This window comes from Mercenaria mercenaria, chromosome 9 (assembly GCF_021730395.1).
Source record: "Mercenaria mercenaria strain notata chromosome 9, MADL_Memer_1, whole genome shotgun sequence".
Lineage (NCBI taxonomy): Eukaryota > Metazoa > Mollusca > Bivalvia > Venerida > Veneridae > Mercenaria > Mercenaria mercenaria.
The window spans coordinates 36985891-37004552 of NC_069369.1; the positions used below are offsets into that span (position 1 = coordinate 36985891).

Below are 18662 nucleotides of genomic sequence, written 5' to 3' on the forward strand. Positions count from 1 at the left end.
AACTTCACAGGAGTGATCAGTATATTGCCGGCACGTTCCACTTTGCTGCACAAAATGGCCGCCAGAGCTAAAAATAGAAAAATCTTGTCCAGGTTCCACAGGTCAAACTGCTAGCTGTATTTGGATGAAACTTCTCAGGAGTGATCAGTACTAAGCCTAGTTGTGCATATCGCTGGCACGTTCCGCTTCACTGCTCAAAATGGCCACCAGAGCTAGGAAAATAGAAAAATTTCTGATTTTAATTCATATTTCAGGATATTCTCACTTCAATAGCGGAGAAGGGTCCACAGTTTACATTCAGCGAGTACAGTCAATTACTTCATCTACATCATCGCAGCCATTTCACATCGGACCCTACAGTTATAGACGGTCATATTCAGAGATTGAGAGACGTCATTGAGAAAGGTCAAAATGAAACGGTTTAGACTAAAATGTGAAACGTGTTTTAGACATGTGTACTTTTTTCATCGAGAAAGTACGAAATGTAGCTGTCTAGTCTTAACATGAATGCCATCAGGAAAACAGTTTAGACTAAATGTCAAACATATTTGAGAGAATTCATTGAGAAAGTTCAGAATATAGCGATATAGCCTTAACGATTTCCACTAAACCTTACAGGTTAGTTATACATCAGCAGTGATTTTCAGCAGAGTTATGGCATGTGATTTGTCATATTTACAGTGTTTACACTACTTGCTGTAAACCATTTGTCTGAATTGCACCAAATCTCACAAGTGGTTAGTGTGAGGAGTAGTTACGCATTATATCGTCATATTGTCAGTGGAGTCATGACCCTTGATTTGTCACATCCTTTGATCTATGCTACTTCTCTGCTCCCACTGGTTGAAATTCCACCAAACTTCACAGGAGTTAACACTGCCAAGCCTAGTTGTATATGAGGTTGGAATGTTACGGTTCACTCATAATCGATGGAGGTATTGCCCTTAATTTGTGGCATTTTACAATCGGTGATCACTTCGTGGTAAGTGGTGAGAGACAAACGTTTTTCATGAAAAACAATCTCTAGTTTGTTTAAAAAATCTAGAAGTTCAGAATGAAATACTGTACATTTTTGAGAAACGAGGTTACACATGTTGAGTGCAAGTCACTTTATGTATAATATGAAGTGTTGAGAGTGATTGTTGTGCTTATTGAAAGATTTTTTTATACAGATTTTTGTTATGCACAATGTAACTTTGTAAGTTTAACAATTGAAAGGTATTTTGTCAAATATAATGTTATAACGTGCAATATTTTCTTCATTTAAAATTGTTATGTGTACTGTTATATTGATTTATTGTATGTTAAAGTGCATTGGTATATGCCTTTATGATTTCATGTGATAATAAAATACATGAAGATATACATAACTTGTTGAATTACTGTGTAGGAAGATAGCATTGGCCCATTGATAAAATATGCACTTTGTTATTATATTGATTCAGCATTTTTAGGTCATCTGAACTTTATTCAGGATGATCTATTAGATCAGACTAAGTGTAAGTAAATGGTTCAGTGTTGGTTGTTTTGTCCTTGGTCAACATTTCTCCCCTGAAACTGCTCGTCAGAATTGCACCAAACTTGTAAGCAGCATCTTGCATAGACCTCTATCAAATTTGTTCAAATGGTTCACCTTGGTCCCTTTTTAAGAGCTGTCAGAGCTACAAATAGAAAAGCCTTTAAACAACTCACTTAATGGATCTTCATCAAACTTTGTAGCATCATTTAACATGTCATCACTTTGTCCAGTTGTTGGCATTTAGCCCCATTTTGATAGATCTGCATCAAACTAGCATTCTTTAAAGTCCCGAGTTAATTTCTTTAAAAGGGGACACTTTACCCATTAAAGGGGTCACTTCACCCGAAAATAAAAATATCTTTAAATGAGTTTTTCAGCTGGATCTTCATTCAGTTTGGTCTGTAGCATCTTTGTAAAAATCTTTGAATAATATTTGTTAAAGTGAGGGCACTTTACCTATTTTTAGCTCACCTGAGCACAAAGTGCTCAAGGTGAGCTTTTGTGATTGCCCTGTGTCCCTTGTCATCCGTCCTTTATCAACAATTTGACTGTTAACACTCTAGAGGTCACAATTTTGTACCAATCTTAATGAAACTTGGTCAGAATGTTACCCTCAATAAAATCTTGGACGAGTTCGATATTGGGTCATCTGGAGTCAAAAACTAGGTCACCATGTCAAATCAAAGGAAAAGCTTGTTAACACTCTGGAGGCCACATTTAAGACTGTATCTTCATGAAACTTGGTCAGAATGTTAATCTTGATGATCTTTAGGTCGAGTTCGAATCTGGGTCATGTGGGGTCAAAAACTAGGTCACCAGGTCAAATCAAAGCAAAAGCTTGTTAACACTCTAGAGGCCACATTTATGACTGTATCTTCATGAAACTCCGTCAAAATGTTAATCTTGATGATCTTTAGGTCAAGTTTTTATCTGGGTCAAGTGGGGTCAGAAACTAAGTCACCGGATCAAATCAAGGGAAAAGCTACTTAACATTCTAGAGGCCACATTCATGGCCATATCGTAATGAAACTTGGTCAGTATGTTTATCTTGATGATCTTTAGGTCAGATTCAAATCTGGGTCAGGTGGGGTCAAAAACTAGGTCACCAGGTCAAATCAAATGTTAATCTTGATAACATTCTAGCGGCCACATTTATGATAATATCTCTATGAAGCTTGGTCAGAATGTTAATCTTGATGATCTTTAGATCAAATTTAAATCTAGGTCAAGTGTAGTCAGGAACTAAGTCACCAAGTCAAATCAAAGGTAAAGCTTGTTAACACTCTAGAGGCCACATTTAAGACTATATCTTAATGAAACTTGGTCAGAATGTTAATCATGAAGATCTTTAGGTTAGGTTTCAATCTGGGTCAGGTGGGGTCTAAAACTAGGTCACCAGGTTAAATCAAAGGTAAAGCTTGTTAACACTCTAGAGACATAATTTTGAAACTCATAGGAATTGATCAGAATGTTTGTCTTGATGACCTCTAGGTCAGATTTGAATCTGGGTCACGTGGGGTTAAAAACTAGGTCACCAGTTCAAATCAAATGAAAAGCTATTTAACACTCTAGAGACCACATTTATGACCTTATCTTAATGAAACTTGGTCAGAATGTTTATCTTGAAGATCTTTAGGTTAGGTTTCAATCTGGGTCAGGTGGGGTCTAAAACTAGGTCACCAGGTTAAATCAAAGGTAAAGCTTGTTAACGCTCTAGAGACATAATTTTGAAACTCATGGGAATTGATCAGAATGTTTGTCTTGATGACCTCTAGGTCAGATTTGAATCTGGGTCACGTGGGGTCAAAAACTAGGTCGCAAGGTCAAATCAATGGTGAAACTTGTTAACAATCTAGAGGTCAAATTTATGACTGTATCTTCATGAAAATTGGTCAGAATGTCAATCTTGATGATCTTTAGGCCAAATTGGAATCTTGGTCATGCGGGGTCAAAAACTAGGTCACCAGGTCAAATCAAAGGAAAAGCTAGTGAACAGATTTATGATCATATCTTTATGAAACTTGGTCAGAATGTTAATCTTAATGATCTCACGGTTAAGTTCCAAACTGGATCAGTTTGGGTCAAAAACTAGGTCACCTGGTCAAATCAAAAGTAAAGCTTGTTAACAATCTAGAAGCCACATTTATGACTGTATCTTCATGAAACTTTGTCAGAATGTTAATCTTGATGATCTTTAGGTCAAGTTCAATTTGGGTCATGTGGGGTCAAAAACTAGGTCACTAGGTCAAATTAAAGGAAAAACTAGTTAACACTCTAGAGGCCATATTTATGATGATATCTTAATGAATGTTAATCTTGATAATCTTTAGGTCAATAGGTCAGGTGAGCGATACAGGGCCTTCATGGCCCTCCTGTTTGTTGTAAACAGTTGTTTTTTTTTTTGTTTTGTTTTTTCATACTAAACATAGTTGTTACCATTCATGATTCAGTGTGTCCTACATAATATTATATTCAAGGTCAAAAAATCTGATCCAGGTGAGCGACTTAGGGCCACTATGGCCCTCTTGTTTGATAAACAAAGGTGAATGTAATCTGTAAAGATATGTTATCTCCTGTGTACTTTCTTGTGACTGGAGTTTGGTTTAAAGCAGATAACAACAAACACACTGTTGCATAGATTAAAATATGGTCGCTAGTACCCTTGAGTTCAATGCAGGGCAGAAACTGAGGGGAACCAGTAAATGTATACAGTCGGTTTTATTTATTACCTAGCTTGTTTATAAGATTCACTTTCCACAAGCTTCAGACTAAAAACTGTAGAATACCAGACTAGGTTTATAAATAGGTAAGTCACCCATACCAGGTTAACAGAGTGATTGATGTAACAGCTGAAAATGCACTAAAATACTTTTAGTACATTGAGACTGTTAGTGTGACAAAAATATTGTATACCAGGATAGTGGGCTATTCCAGATAGAGTGCCAATCAATGAGAGGTGTTAGGGATATTGTATCACAATATATAAAGTTTAAAAGCATCAGCTTCCAGTGCCAGACCTAAGAGGAATATAGCGTTTGCGCTATCAGCCTGTCCCACTGGTTTTCTCCACAACTACAGTTTCAATCCAAATAAAATACTAGCATGTTGATGCACGAGTCTGCTGTTTGGTGACAGCATCAACAAAATGTGACATGACCTGTAACCCTTTCGTGTGACCTTAACCTTTGAGATAGGGGCCTGTATCCTGTGGCAATACATGTTTCATTGAGGTAAGTATCTCTGTCAATGAAAAAATGGTTATTCAAAGCATGTCAAAGTCATGGCCAAAATAAAAAGAGGGTTAGAAGCAGTGTCAGAAAGTAAAACTGAAAACTCAAATGGTTTTGAAAGTAAAATGTTTTTGTAAATGAAATATATATCAAAACTAAGTTCAAAATCTTGTGTTATCAAACAAACAAAGAAGTTATCAGTTGTATATATTACGATATCTTTATCTGTTAATATCTAGTTAAATACAGATGAGCAGTGAATAAAATGTCATACACTGTGACAATGTATACAATCTTCATGCCAGATGACATTAAATATGAAGAAAAATGTAACTTAATATGGCAACATCTACAGATTATAGCAGGTCAGTGGTAGAAGCCTCGGATGAAGTGAGAGATACTTACTGTGAACCCTGTGTGGATGATGGTAAGCAAAATGAAGCTGAAGGATTGTGTGTGGACTGTTCAGAGTATCTGTGTGGACAGTGTTACAAGAACCACACCAGATATAAAGCCTTCAAACAACATGTGCTTCAAGATAAGGATAAAATGCCAGTGTGTGCAACAAATGCTGGTGCCAAAGATGTTTGTGTGGAAAAGTGCAGCCTTCACACCACGAAGACTGTTGAATATTTTTGTAGGTCATGTGACACACTTGGATGCCACGCTTGCATTACTATCAACCATTGTCTATGTAAAAATGTTGATCATATACCAAGCATTGTCAACGTTGAAAAAAGTGAAGAATTCAAAGAGTTTATAAATGGATTGGACATAAGATTAGAGGCAGCTAAAGAAAGAAAGAAAACACTCTGTTCGAATTCAAATGAAACTGATGTAATGAAAGGAAAGGCAAAATCAATGCTGATACAGCAGCGTGATGAAATAAAGAAGTTCTTTGATCAACTTGAGACTGATATGAATAAAAGAATTGAAGCTTTAGATAGAGAAAACCAGGAAACTTTGAAAGCAGAATCATCAGCATGTGACTCAATCTACGATGACCTTGAAACAATCAAAACTAAAATCAAAACAAAACTGAAAGATGGACAAAAATGTGAATTGTTTATAGCTATGAAAAATGATAAACCAAAGACGAAAAAGCTTGACAAGGAGTTTGAAAAGTTAACTAAGGAGAGCAAAATACAAAGCTATGTTTTGACACCTTCGTCTCAAATAAAGCAGGTTATGGAAAGCACATCAGAAATTTGTAGATTACACAGATTAAGATCTGCAAAATATGTCCATGAAATAAATGTACGCACAAAAAATGACAAAAACTGCCCACACATTTTTAATCAAATAATGGTACAGAATCAGTATCTGGCTGTTGCAGATAACGATAACACATCAGTCAAAATGGTAGACACAAGGAGTATGAGTGTAAAGTCTGAAATGAATATGAACTGCACTTATGTTTGGCATATTACCTGTATGAGTGATGATAAAATTGCAGTTCACATAGTAACTGGGGGATATCAGAATCACATCCAGTTTATGTCAGTGTGTAAAGAAGGTTCTCTCAGTAAAGGTCATCTGGTGAATATTGATGAAACGTGTTATGGTCTGGCATACAGCAGAGGTAATTTCTTTATACTTCAAGACCAGCAAGTTCAAATTGACATACATGGAAAGATCCAAGACACAATTAAAACTGATTATTCAGAAAGCCTTGGTGGTATAGCAATAAGTCCTGACAATGAAACCATCTACTTTACAAATTTTGAGAAAAACACTGTATCAAGTATGACCTTAGATGGCAAAGTGAAGGCTGTTTACAAAGACCTGAATGGACCAGTCAGTGTAACAGTAGACAATGATGGTATGGTGTATGTTTGTGGTTCTGACACTCGCTGTATGCATCTGCTGACTGAGGACCTCATCAAGCTTCAGGTCATTAAAGATATATATGGCACAAATATCACCTACTCTAGCACTGACAACAGACTTTATGTGGGACTGCAAGATGTTATTACAGTGTATCAAATGGAACAATGAATTAGTACCTTTAGGTGATGAAATGAATGAATACTTTATCTTGAGAAAAAATGTACAGAACATAGTTTCAATATAACTGATGATGTGGTAACTAAGTATAATAACACATACTTTTTGACAGATGACCAGGTTTCAAGTTGAAATAGATGTCATAAAGACAGCATTTTGACCATTATTAAACCTGATGACCTTAAGTTTTGGATTCCCGATGACCCAATTACAAACTTGATATACGTTTAAAACTATATTTTATGTAAATTGAGTGAAGAATGTAATATCAATCCACTATGATTCCATCTTGAAAGTAGCAAAGATTCCAAATTGATGTGTATATGAACAAATATATAACGGCTGTTTGTTTAATATTCCCGGTACAGATAAACGACAAAATCTCTATTTCCAAATTACGGTTGTTATTCTTAAAGGGTTTCAAGTAATATCGAAATTTTTAATATTTTTTCTTCAGGCAATTTGATAAAGTAACTAGTTTTTCAAATATGTTCAGTGTTATTGAATTGTAACTGTTTTATAAACTTTTGGTAACTCTAGAGGACTCCGTCTATGTGTTGTATTGTATTGTAAAATTTTAGTCCCCCGAGACTGTTAGAGCTCTTGTGAGTTATACAGTGGCCAGGCTAATTCAATTATTGCTTGAACAGTGCAGCTTGATGGATGAACTTTATGTTAAGGTTAGAGAATTTTCATGTTTTGGAGTGAATGTCACTCACTCTGCCAGTATAAAATTGATCCCATTATGTGAAGTGCATGTTGGTTTGGTACAAATAAATTTTGCATTCAGGTAAACTAACTTTTAACATCCATTCTGGAACTAACTGCTTTCAATTATGTTAATAGCTATAATGTGATTAAGTTTGTATGTTAGTGTGCATGTATGTTAATTAAATATGTGTTTTGAAATAATATGTCTATATTCAAATTTTAAGTTGTTATTGTTACAAGTTTTTTAAGAAATCTAGAAATTATTAATTTTTGTATATTTATGATTCATTTGTGATCATATCAGAACTATTTCTTGTTGGACATTTATCTATTATTACAAAAGTAAATTGATTTAGAATCAAGAACACAATTCATAGTTTTCACTTCATAACAGTCTGCTTGTACACTCTGTACAATTGATGTAAGGAGGACTCCATATCTGGAGCTGCTCACGGAATAGTTTGACAATACAGTAGACTCCCTACAGGACCCTAATAATTTCCCCAAGAAACTACTAGTACTGGTACCACATAAGACTATTAAGGTCCTAGATCCTGATACCACCAATTTAACCATTGTTCTCTGAACCCCCACTTTAAAAAAAAATCAAGCCAAGACTGAGATAGAACCACTGTCCTCCAAACTTTCTATATTTAAAATGTACAATAGACAATAGCCTTAGCCCATTGTGTCAAGGAGAAATTTTCAAAGTATGTAGGTTACTTAAGTTATGCTGAACTTGAACTTGACTTCATATACAATGCCATCCTTTTTGTTTTGTATAAATTGGCCAAGTTTAATTTCAATACACCTATCCAAACTTAAGTTATAGAGTGCATACTTTTTTTTCTAGCAACAGTGACATTGACCTTGACTCAAATGAACTAAAACGTAAATCAAAACCTACTATAAGCTACCTATAGGCCAAATTTCCCCTCAATATTCCATAAAAAGATGGAATACAGAATATCAAGGCGAATTATTTGTAAGTAAAGTTGAAATTTGGTACCTCGAATTCCAAGAAACCAAACATTTACTTTGAGATAACAGAAATTGTAACATTAAAAAAATACTTGGGTAACCTACCCGCTGAGCTCAATAGGGAGAGCGAAGATCTGTAGATCCTGGGGTCGTGAGTCCAATCCGCGGGTGATGCGCATATTCTCTGTGACGATTTGATAAAAAACATCATGTCTGATATGATTTGTCTGTGGGGAAGTTGGCAATTTCTTGCAAAGAACAGGTTTGTACAGGTAAAGAATCCAAGAACTGAAATACTGTTGAAAAACAGCGTTAAACCCAAAACTAAAAAAAAATACTTTGTGCTTATGTGTGTGTACATGTAAAGATGGCATATACATTTTAAGAGTACAAAACAATTTGAAGTGTATGTTGTTCAGCTTTTATTTACTCGCCCTATAAGTGTCGGAGATGGTTCAAGTTTTTATGCTTCATTACTTACTACGTAAGCTATTCAACTGAAACTTGATGAACTTGCTCATAGTGATACTGTCGAGTTATGCCCCTTCAAGAGTTTAACCATTGCAGATAGATACTATATGAAAACTTCACACTCCTCTTTGATTTTGTTTGTTTTGGGTTGAACGCCGTTTTTCAACAGTATTTCAGTCATGTAACGGCGGGCAGTTAACCTAACCAGTTTTCCTGGATTCTGTACCAGTACAAACCTGTTCTCCGCAAGTAACTGCCAACTTCCCCACGTGAATCAGAGGTGGAGGACTAATGATTTCAGACACAATGTCGTTTATCAAATAGTCACGGAGAACATACGCCCCGCCCGAGGATCGAACTCACGACCCTGCGATCCGTAGACCAACGCTCTACCTACTGAGCTAAGCGGGCGGGCTCACTCTTCTTTGAGGTAATAACACAAGGTTATAGCATCAATTGTCCATACATTTGTAAGAGACCATTTTGATGGGGTTTTAAAAATTCTTAGAGATAGCCAGAATTTTGAGATAAGGTAGTTGGAGTTTCTAATTTGTATTACATTAAAAGCTAGATGTTTGCCCCTTACTGTTACTGTACGGTCATATCTTACTTGCTGATGATGAAAGATTACGTAGCTCTTATATTACCTTTGGTTGAGTGTTAGCCATCAGTGGTGGGGGTGGGTTAGGAAATAAAACAAGAGGGCCAAGATGGCCCTAGGTCGCTCACCTAAGAAACACTCCATAACAGTGTAAAACAGGTTTGACCTAGTGATTTCATGGAAACAAATATTCTGACCAATTTTCATTAAGATCAAGTCTCTTGCGATAAATCAAGCATTTTCTTAGATATGACCTAGTTTTTGACCCATGTTCAAACTCGACCTAGATTTTATCAAGGCAATCATTCTGACCAAAATTCATGAAGATCAACTGAAAAATACAGCCTCTATCACATACAGAAGTTTTTTCTTTGATTTGACCAAGTGACCTAGTTTTTGACCTCAGATGACCCATATTCAAATTCGACCTAGATTTCATTAAGGCAATCAACCTGATCAAATTTCATAAAAATCAATTGAAAAAAACAGTCTCTATCGCATACACAAGATTTTTCTTTAATTTGACCTAGTGACCTAGTTTTTGACCTCAGATAACCCATATTCAAAAACGACCTAGATTTCATCAAGGCAATCACTCTGACCAAATTTCATGAAGATCAATTGAAAAATACATCCTTTATTGCATACACAATGTTTTTCTTCGATTTGACCTAGTGGCCTAGTTTTTGACCCCAGATGACCCATTTTCGAACTCGGCCTAGATTTTATCAAGGTAATCATTCTGGCTAAATTTCATGAAGATCAGTTGAAAAATATAGCCTCTATTGCACACACAAGGTTTTTCTTTGATTTGACCTAGTGACCTAGTTTTTGATCCCAGATGACCCATTTTCGAACTTGGTCTAAATTTCATCAAGGTAATCATTCTGACCAAAATTCATGAAGATCAATTGAAAAATACAGCCTCTATCGCATACACAAGGTTTTTACGTGATATGACCTAGTGACCTAGTTTTTGACCCCAGATGACCTATTTTCGAACTCGGCCTAGATTTCATCAAGGATATCATTCTGACCAAAATTCATGAAGATCAATTGAAAAATACCGCCTCTATCGCATACACAAGGTTTTTCTTTGATTTGACCAAGTGACCTAGTTTTTGACCCGAGATGACCCATTTTCGAACTCGACCTAAATTTCATCAAGGCAATAATTCTGACCAAAATTCATGAAGATCAATTGAAAAATACAGCCTCTATCGCATACACAAGGTTTTTCTTTGATTTGACCTAGTGACCTAGTTTTTGACCCGAGATGACCCATTTTCGAACTCGGCCTAGATTTCATCATGGTTATCATTCTGACCAATATTCATTAAGAAGAATTGAAAAATACAGCCTCTATCGCATACACAAGGTTTTTCTTTGAGTTGACCTAGTGACCTAGTTTTTGACCCGAGATGACCCATTTTCAAACTCGGCTTAGGTTTCATCAAGGTTATCATTCTGACCAATATTCATGAAGATTAATTGAAAAATACCGCCTCTATCGCATACACAAGGTTTTTCTTTGATTTGACCTAGTGACCTAGTTTTTGACCCGAGATGACCCATTTTCGAACTCGACCTAAATTTCATCAAAGTTATCATTCTGACCAATATTCATGAAGATTAAATGAAAAATACAGCCTCTATCGCATACACAAGGTTTTTCTTTGATTTGACCTAGTGACCTAGTTTTTGACCCGAAATGACCCATTTTCGAACTCGGCCTAGATTTCATCAAGGTTATCATTCTGACCAATATTCATGAAGATTAATTGAAAAATACAGCCTCTATCGCATACACAAGCTAAATGTTGACAGACGACGGACGACAGACGACAGACACCAGACGACGGACGCCGGACATCGAGCGATCAGAAAAACTCACCTGAGCATTGCTCAGGTGAGCTAAAAACAGATGCACACATTCATATGCTGAATAATATTCCTTTATTGTATTATAACTGTTACTCTAAGTCAAATATTTTGAGATATGTGTGACACAAACTTTTTTGGACTTTCATGCATATTTGTGATAAAGATAAAGTTAATTCAAAAAGTGTAGGGGTAGAAATGGCCATGAGTGTAGTGTATGAATTGTCTGTCTGTCATGCTTTTTTATGTACTCAACTCCTACAGTTTTCTAATTCAAATAAAACTTTGTATACATTATCAGCATGAAGCTGACATGCATATATTATCTGGACATTCATGTCAGTAATTATTTTTTTAGTTATGTTCTGTTTTATACATCTGCTCTCTAACTTGAGCAGTTCTTGTTCAAAGTTCACCAAACTCCTCATACAACTTCCATCCAACTTAAATAAACCTTAATATACATTATCAAGACAAAGTGAACATGTGTATATTGTCAGGACTTTATATCATGTCTGAATATTTGTCTTGAGTTATGCTCTTGTTTTTGATTTTACTATATTACAACTACTGTTTTCCCTTGTGTACTAAATAACACTAGTGTAAAGTTTCAATTAAAGAAACATGGCATAAGTCATCATGAAGTGGACATGCATATATTCTTGGGAGTTTTATGTCTGGTGAGTTAGCCCCTATTTGACTTTATATATTGTTCAATTAAACGTTATCAGGGGACATATTTCATACAATATTGACATAACTCTTTTTTACAGTTTTTCATACCAACTTCTATCTGACATTATTTTTAAGTATCTTTCATATGCGTTCCCCCAAAGACGCACATACTCTTTCTACCTTTCTGTCTTATATGGCAGTATTGAATGAATGAATGAATAAGTTGGGTTTTACGGCAAACTGACACAAAAAGGTCATATATCACCGATAAAGCAGTATTGAGGATCTGTATTATTTTAGATGACTTGAAATGATTTTCCTATCTCATACAATATGCATGTATTTGACATTTGTATTCTGACTACTTCACGGTTACTTCTGTAATAATTCAGTTATAATTAGGGCAAGTTAACTGAATCAACTAATTGTTTTTCTATAATTCAAAATTTAAGGTACTATCTCTGTTTAATGCATTGAGGCATGAAGTACTTCAAGGTAATGGGAATACAATGGTAAAGTCCGTGGAGAGTGTATTAGTCATGCCTAATTTATAAATGCTTTATACTTATATATTAAACTATTGTATAAATGTTACTGTCAAACATATTTTCTCTTTACATGTGTATTTTCAGCTGTTAAACAATCATCCAGTAAACCCGTCACAGGAGACTTGTTTATTTATAGGAACAGTTTAATATTTGGCCTTTAAAATGTTTATTTTTAAACTGTACCTTTAAAAGAAATACAGGTATGCCCTTTACATGTGCAGACAGGTTAACTGTTCACAAGGAAGTAAAATTAAAAATACAAACGGTGTCCAAACGATTGGAGAGAAAAAACACTGTGAATCAAGATAAATGAATACTAAGTTTTAAGATTTAATGTTATTATAAAGAAAAAGTACTGGATTAGTAATCTTTGTTATCTGTCAATACCAAGTTAAACATAGGTAAATATTGAACAAAATATGATATAATGTGAGAATTTATTTGACCTACAAACACATTCAATAACATCTAATTATAAACAAAGAAAAAGAATAACTTAATATGGCAACATCTAAAAATTATAGCAGATCTGTGGTAGCAGCCTCGGATGAAGTGAGAGATATTTACTGTGAACCTTGTGTGGATGATGGTAAACAAAATGTAGCTGAAGGATTCTGTGTGGACTGCTCAGAGTATCTGTGTGGACAGTGTTACAAGAACCACACCAGATATAAAGCCTTCAAACAGCATGTGCTTCAGGATAAGGATAAAATGCCACTGTTTACAACAAAAGCTGATGCCAAAGATGTTTGTGTGGAAAAGTGCAGCCTTCACACCACAAAGATTGTTGAATATTTTTGTAGGTCATGTGACACACTTGGATGCCACGCTTGCATTACTCTCAACCATCGTGTATGTAAAAATGTGGATCATATACCAAGCATTGTCAAGGACATAGAAAAAAGTGAAGAATTCAAAGAGTTTATTAACGGATTGGACATAAAATTAGAAGCAGTTAAAGAAAGAAAGAAAACGCTCTGTTCTAATTCAACTGAAACTGATGTAATGAAAGGAAAGGCAAAATCAATGCTGATACAGCAGCGTGATGAAATAAAGAAGTTCTTTGATCAGCTTGAGGCTGATATGAATAAAAGAATTGAAGATTTTGATAGAGAAAATAAGGAAACTTTGAAAGCAGAATCATCAGCATGTGACTCAATCTATGATGACCTTGAAACAATCAAATCTAACATCAAAACAAAACTGAAAGATGGACAAAAATGTGAATTGTTTATTGCTATGAAAAATGCTAAACCAAAGACAGAAAGGCTTGACAAGGAGTTGGAAAAGTCAACTAAGGAGAGCAAAATACAAAGCTATGTTTTGGCACCTTCACCTCAAATAAAGCAGGTTATGGAAAGCACATCTGAAATTTGCAGATTACACAGATCACGATCTGCAAAATATTTGCATGAAATAAATGTACGCACAAAAAATGACAATAAAATGCCACACATTTGTGGTCTAGTTATAGTACAAAATCAGTATCTGGCTGTTGCAGATAATAATAACACATCAGTCAAAATGGTAGACACAATGAGTATGAGTGTAAAGTCTGAAATGAATATGAACTGCACTCATGTTTGTTGTATTACCTGTATGAGTGATGATAAAATTGCAGTTAACACAGTATCTCATAATCTGGAAATCAGGTTCAAATCCAGTTTATGTCAGTGTCTAAACAAGGTTCTCTCAGTAAAGGTTATCTGATGAATATTGATGGACTATGTAATGGTCTGGCATACAGCAGAGGAAATTTCTTTATACTTCAAAACCAGGAAGTTAAAATCATTGACATACATGGGAAGATCCAAGACACAATTAAAACTGATTATTCAATAAGATTTAGAGGTATATCAGTAAGTCCTGACAATGAAACGATCTACATTACAAATCCCGAGGAAAACACTGTATCAAGTATGACCTTAGATGGCAAAGGGAAGGCTATTTACAAAGACCTGAAAGCATCAGAGAGTGTAACAGTAGACAATGATGGCATGGTGTATGTTTGTGGTTTTGGCAGTATCCATCTGCTGACTGAGGACCTCATCAAGGTTCAGGTTATTAAAGATGTATATGGCTCACGTATCAGCTACTCTAGCACTGACAACAGACTTTATGTGGGACTGAACAATGTGATTAGAGTGTATCAAATGGAACAATTAAATAGTCCCTATAAGTGACAAAATGAATGAATACTTTATCTTGAGAAAAAATGTAAAAGTTCTTATCTACAGAACATAGTTTGAAATATTGAAGTTCAATATAACTGATGATGTGGTAACTAGATATAATAACACATACTTTTTGACCCCAGGTGACCAAATTTCTAACCAAAATAGATTTCGTAAACATGATTCAACATAATAGTATTGACCTAGTTTTGGATATCAGATAACCCAGTTTCAAACTTGATATACATTCCAACTTAAATTTCATGTAAATTTAGCGAAGAATGTGGACCCTATGAATTCCTCCTTGAAAGCAGGAAAGATTTCGAACTAATATCTATATGAATAATTATGTAATAATAATAATATAAGATTAAATTCTCATAAATTATACACTGAAACTGGTCGCCAAAAATTTAGAAAGGAATCAACAAGTATGTTCTTTATTCAACTTAAATGCTTTGGAAGATGAGTATCACTTCATATTAGAATGTCCACTGTATACTCAGATTAGAAATATGTATATTCCAAGGCTCTATACGACTCAACCTAGTATGTACAAATTTGTACCTTTGTTAAACTCAGAAAACAAATGTTTGTTGACTAAACTGGCACTATATAGTATTAAAAGATCATACATTGATTACATAAAAACACACGACGTATGTTTGATTTCTATATGATCACTATCAATATGTATCATTTAATATTATTTTATACTTTCTTCTTATTACTGAATACTCATTATTCTACCATAAGACCGAATAAGATTCCAGAAATTACCCATCACTCTTCCATGAGACCAAATACTGTATAGCGGGTTATATTCACAGTGCCAAATGTTTGCGGTTTTTTAAGAGTTTTGAATTCATGGTGTCTTAATTTCGTGGAAACTATTTCGACCGTGAAATATAAACCTTTGTTGTAAACAACTGAAAAGTTGGACACTCTTCCTAGACATGCAATTAATAATAATTACGCAAATTTGAGATAGATTGAAAACGAAAGTAGGATTTATATTGTACCCAATAATAAATTACCTCCTTTGCGGAGAGCATAATCGGTCTCACTGAACCATCGAGTTTCATTTTCTTGAAAATATACTAGTAACTAATAAAATATTGTTCTATTTGATGTATCCTTTTTAAATTTTAAATATTTTTATGAATGGATAGACAGCAATTTTTAATATCCCCGAATGGCATTTTTCAAAATGACATCAACTTATCAATTCAAACCTGTAACAAATGGTGCCATCGTCCCTTGTTAGATCTGTTAAACTTTAAAGATGAAATAGCCGTAAATTATCGGCAATGTGTCAGTTTTGATGTTCACAGTTTTATCTCGGTTAAAGATTATAGTGACTGTCGATCTTTTATTAGTATCATATTTCTTTCTTCAAAATACCTCTATTTTTATATAAAACTAGAGCTATCACTGAAGGTGGTGGATGTATCCCCGCACGCATGACACAGTACATTGCAATTTGACGCACACAATTTAAAGTATCAAACAAGAGCTGTCTGTTGACAGCGCGCTCGACTATTTGAAGCATTGATAGAAGTGTAGGGTCTAAATATTACCCGAGATTTTCAGACAAAAGAAAAGGAACAGATAAGACAATGTACCTGCACTTGTGAATTTGGATAAGTTTTGCACTATAATGCAATGTGTGACCATGTTGGTAAGCAAGTGTTCAAAGTGTCAAAACCATATGACAAACAGGTTAGGCATAATATAGATTGGTACGAAAAACTTCACTGATTTCCAAGTCCAAAAAGGGCCATAATTTAGCCAAAATAGTTGACAGAGTTATGTACTCTTGCCTACAGATGGGAATCATGGTGATAAACAAGTGTTAAAAGTTTCAAAGTCACATGTCAAATAACTTTGACAAAACGTTGACTTGTATGAAAACTAAACCAATTTCAAAGTCCAAAAAGGGCCATAATTCAGCCAAAATAGTTGACAGAGTTATGTACTCTTGCCTACAGATCGAAATCATGATGATTCAGAAGTGTTCAAAGTTTCAAAGCCATATGTCAAATAGTTTTGACAAAACATGGACTTGTACAAAAACTGAACCAATTTCCAAGTCAAAAAAGGGTCATAATTCAGCCAAAATAGTTGACAGAGTTAGATACTCTTGCCTACAGATATAAATCATGATGAAGAACAATTGTTCAAACTTTCAAAGCCACATGTAAAATAGTTTTGACAAAACATGGTCTTGTACACAAATTGTACAAATTTCCAAGTCCAAAAAGGGCCATAATTCAGTCAAAATAGTTGACAGAGTTATGTACTCTTGCCTACAGATAGAGTCTGTTATAATAAACAAGTGATAAAAGTTTCAAAGCCATATGTCAAACGCTTGACAAAATGTGAACTGGTACGAAAAACTTAACCAAGATTTCTAAGTTAAAAGGGGCCACAATTCAGCCAAATTCCTTGATAGAGTTATGTACTCTTGTCTACAACTGGACATGGTGATGGTAAACAAGTGTTGAAAGTTTCAAAGCTTTACCTCACAAGGTAGTCTGAAAGACAGCTAAATCCCCCGCCACTGCTATAGATAGTGAAAGGGTAAACCTTTGATTTTAGCTGTGACCTTGACCTTGAACTGACATGGCTGACTCATGAATTCTGCACAACATCTTGATGAGGTGATCATTTGACCAAAGTTTCATGAAAATCCTTCAAGGGGTTTAGGAGATACAGAGCTGAAACCTTTGACCTTCAGTTGTGACCTTGACCTTGAGTTGACATGGCTGAATCATGAGTTCTTGATGAGGTGATCATTTGACCCAAGTTTGATGAAAATCCTTCAAGGGGTTAAGGAGATACAGAGTGGACACCAAATGGAAGGCTCAAACCTTCGACCCTCAGTTGTGTCCTTGACCTTGAGCTGGCATGGTTGACTCATAATTTCTGCACATCGTTCTGATGAGGTAATCATTTGACCCAAGTTTTATAAAATTCCTTCAAGGGGTTTAGGAGATATAGAGCGGACATGAAATGGAAGGCTCAAACCTTTGACCTTCAGTTGTGACCTTGACCTTGAGCCGACATGGCTGACTCATAAATTCTGCACATCGCCTTGATGAGGTGATCATTTGACCCAAGTTTGATGAAAATCCTTCAAGGGGTTTAGGAGATATAGAGCGGACACAAAATGGAAGGCTCAAACCTTTGACCCTAAGTTGTGACCTTGACCTTGAGCCGGCATGACAGACTCATGGGTTCTGCACAGCGTCTTGATGAGATGATCATTTGACCCAAGTTTTATAAAATTCCTTCAAGGGGTTTAAGAGATATAGAGCGGACACAAAATGGAAGGCTCAAACATTTGACCTTGAGTTGTGACCTTGACCTTGAGCCGGCATGGCTGATTCATGGGTTCTGCACATCGTCTTGATGAGGTGATCATTTGACCCAAGTTTTATAAAATTCCTTCAAGGGGTTTAGGAGATATAGAGCGGACACAAAATGGCAGGCTCAAACCTTTGACCTTGAGTTGTGACCTTGACCTTGAACCGACAAGGCTGACTCATGGGTTCTGCACATCGTCTTGATGAGGTGATCATTTGACCCAAGTTTCATTAAAATCCTTCAAGGGGTTTAGGAGATATGGACCGGACACGATTTTGTTACGGAGGGAAGGACGGAAGGATGGAAGGATGGACGCAGACCATTCCTATAATCCCTCCGCCACGGCGGGGGATTTAAAAGACTTTGTCAAAAAGTGGACTGGTACGAAAAACTTAACCAAGGTGTGACGCTGATGCCAACACCAGCGCCATGGTGAGTAGGATAGCTCTACTTATTCTTCGAACAGTCGAGCTAAAAAACAAAGTCAGTAATGCT

The 18662-nt window shown here is 35.5% G+C and overlaps 3 protein-coding genes across 6 annotated transcripts in view; all 3 read left to right on the plus strand.

Moving 5' to 3' along the window:
* The window catches only part of LOC123546963 (exocyst complex component 4-like), a 47923-nt gene extending 46560 nt beyond the window's left edge, over positions 1-1363 (plus strand). For all 4 annotated transcript variants that reach the window (XM_053551211.1, XM_053551210.1, XM_053551212.1 and 1 more), the window contains one exon: positions 255-1363. In XM_053551211.1, the coding sequence (XP_053407186.1) occupies positions 255-425 (171 nt within the window). In that variant the 3' untranslated portion in view covers positions 426-1363. The remainder of the gene's footprint in view (positions 1-254) is intronic.
* Positions 1364-5088: 3725 nt separating this feature from the next.
* LOC128559263 (uncharacterized) lies at positions 5089-6747 on the plus strand. Its single transcript, XM_053550517.1, has one exon. The coding sequence runs from the start codon at positions 5089-5091 to the stop codon at positions 6745-6747; it is 1659 nt and encodes a 552-aa protein (XP_053406492.1).
* A 6378-nt stretch (positions 6748-13125) lies between these two features.
* LOC128559264 (transcription intermediary factor 1-alpha-like) lies at positions 13126-14334 on the plus strand. The gene has a single exon (XM_053550518.1). The coding sequence runs from the start codon at positions 13126-13128 to the stop codon at positions 14332-14334; it is 1209 nt and encodes a 402-aa protein (XP_053406493.1).
* Positions 14335-18662: the final 4328 nt, after the last annotated feature.

Bases quoted from the DNA above. Each gene is read 5' to 3' on its own strand.
- LOC128559264 (XM_053550518.1), top strand. From the start codon at position 13,126: ATGGCAACATCTAAAAATTATAGCAGATCTGTGGTAGCAGCCTCGGAT.
- LOC128559263 (XM_053550517.1), top strand. From the start codon at position 5,089: ATGGCAACATCTACAGATTATAGCAGGTCAGTGGTAGAAGCCTCGGAT.